General features: G+C 51.8%; 1 protein-coding gene across 1 annotated transcript; it reads right to left on the reverse strand.

Annotated features, from left to right (window-relative positions):
- Window positions 1–965: 965 nt before the first annotated feature.
- Window positions 966–1,901, reverse strand: LOC120502898 (olfactory receptor 14A16-like). The gene has a single exon (XM_039710860.1). It carries the CDS (start codon window positions 1,899–1,901, stop codon window positions 966–968), a length of 936 nt encoding a protein of 311 aa, XP_039566794.1.
- Between the last annotated feature and the right edge of the window lie 492 nt (window positions 1,902–2,393).

Here is a 2,393-nt window from a genome sequence, read left to right on the forward strand (position 1 = left end):
GATATTGTTAGGTCATGCAGAAAGAAAATGAGAGAGGTGAAAGCTTAGTCAGGACTTAACTTGGATACTTCTGTGAAGGATAATAAAAATGTTTTTATAAGTACATTAATGGTAAAAAGAGGGGTAAGGACAACCTGCATTTCTTATTGTGGGGGATATAGTTACCAAAGATGAGGAAAAGGCTGAGGTACTTCACCCCTTCTTTGCCTCAGTTAACAGAGCGCCTTGAGACCCATCGCAGGGCACCCACAGGATGGCTGAGGGATCAGAGCCAGCCAGCGTGGATTTCAATATCTGCACTGATGATCTGCATGAGGGGACTGAGTACAGTACCAGCAAATTTGAAGAAGACACCAAGCTGGGAGTGTGGATGTGCTGGAGGGGAGGAGGGCTCTGCACAGGGACCTGGGCAGGCTGGATCCAGGGAACAAGTCCAACAAGCTGAGGTTGAACAAGACCAAGTGCTGGGTCCTGCACTTTGGCCACAACAATCCCTGCAGTGCTACAGGCTTGGTCAGGAGTCAGGAACACAAATCCTGTGAGGAGTGGCTGAGGGAACTGGGGTTGTTTTTTCTGGAGAAGAGGAGGCTCACCAAGTGCTGCTGCTGCTGCTGCTGCTGCTGGGCACAGCTGCTGTGCCAGCACTGATCTGCCCCAGCTCTGCACACAGACATTGCTGCTGCAGCTCCAGAGATGGCAACAAAAGGGCATCTCTGCAGAAAACTCTGCTGGGAGATCCTTTAGTTCCTTTTAAGCCACCGAGAATGCAACCCCTCACTGTCAACGGTCTGTGGCCACAGTGAACGTGGAGAGAAACAAAATGAACAAAGGCACAAACAATGACATTTCTTTGTGGAATAAAGTATAAAAGTAAAACAAAAAAAAAGGAACCTCCAAAATGAAACCAGCAACAATTGTCAAAGTTTATTTTTATTACAAATGATTTGTGGAAATTTGCCAGCAGTTTAATGTTTCTGAAAACATCGAGTTATCAGTCCCCACACTGCAGCCTTGAGCTCCTGGTTCCTCAGACTGTAGATGAGGGGGTTCAGGGCTGGAGGCACCACTGAGTACAGAACTGACACCACCAGATCCAGGGATGGGGAGGAGATGGATGGGGGCTTCAGGTATGCAATCCAAATAGTGCTGACAAACAGAGAGACCACAGCCAGGTGAGGGAGGCAGGTGGAAAAGGCTTTGTGCTGTCCCTGGTCAGAGGGGATCCTCAGCACAGCCCTGAAGATCTGCCCATAGGAGAAAACAATGAACACAAAACAACCAAGCCCTAAACAGGCACTAACTGCAACGAGCCCAAGTTCCCTGAGGGAGCTGGAGTTTGAGCATGTAAGTTTGAGGACTGGGGACACATCACAGAAGAACTGGCCCAGGGCATTGCCATGGCACAGGGGCAGGGAAAATGTATTGGCTGTGTGCAGCAGAGCATTGAGGAAGCCAATGGCCCAGGCAGCTGCTGCCATGGGGGCACAAGCTCTGCTGCCCAGGAGGGTCCCGTAGTGCAGGGGTTTGCAGATGGACACGTAGCGGTCATAGTACATGATGGCCAGGAGGAAAAACTCTGCTGAAATGCAGAATAGAAACAGAAAGAGCTGTGCAGCACATCCTGTGTAGGAGATGTTCCTGGTGTCCCAGAGGGAATTGTGCATGGCTTTGGGGACAGTGGTGCAGATGGAGCCCAGGTCGCTGAGGGCCAGGTTGAGCAGGAAGAAGAACATGGGCGTGTGCAGGTGGTGGCCGCAGGCTACAGCGCTGACGATGCGGCCGTTCGCCAGGAGGGCAGCCAGGGAGATGCCCAGCAAGAGGCAGAAGTGCAGGAGCTGCAGCTGCCGCGTGTCTGCCAATGCCAGCAGGAGGAAGTGCCTGATGGAGCTGCTGTTGGACATTTACGCTGTCTTGGCATGAGGATCTGTAAAAAAAAGTAATCATGGAATAGCTGAATTTAGAGAGGACTTCAAATATCCCAGCCCAGCCTGGGGGCACTTTCCCCCCACTGCCTGCCCAGGGCTCTGCTGCCTGGAGCTGTCCCTGCCAGCAGCTGCTTCCCTGTGCCCAGAGCTGGGCCCTGCCAGTGCTGCCAGAGCCCAGCCCAGCCCTGGGGGCTCAGCTCTGCCCTGCAGACCCCTCCCAGCTCTGGCACTGCCCAGGGGCAGCTCTGGCTCTACAGGCTCTGATGGCAACATCAGAGCAACCCTGAGGATGCTGGAAAAGTGACACTGATGCTGCCTGGAAGGGGCCCTGTGCTGATTTCTTTCACTGATTAGTTTATTTAGATCAGACAGAAATTATTTTTATTTTTCTTAACCTGAACTGAGAGATGAATATCTATGTGCAATTTCCCACCCAGGCAGTCCAGAGCAGTACATTAAAAAAGCAGG

Source organism: Passer montanus, unplaced genomic scaffold (assembly GCF_014805655.1).
Source record: "Passer montanus isolate IOZ18808 unplaced genomic scaffold, ASM1480565v1 scaffold2347, whole genome shotgun sequence".
Lineage (NCBI taxonomy): Eukaryota > Metazoa > Chordata > Aves > Passeriformes > Passeridae > Passer > Passer montanus.

Coding starts and splice junctions, on each gene's coding strand:
- LOC120502898 (XM_039710860.1), bottom strand. CDS start 1,901: ATGTCCAACAGCAGCTCCATCAGGCACTTCCTCCTGCTGGCATTGGCA.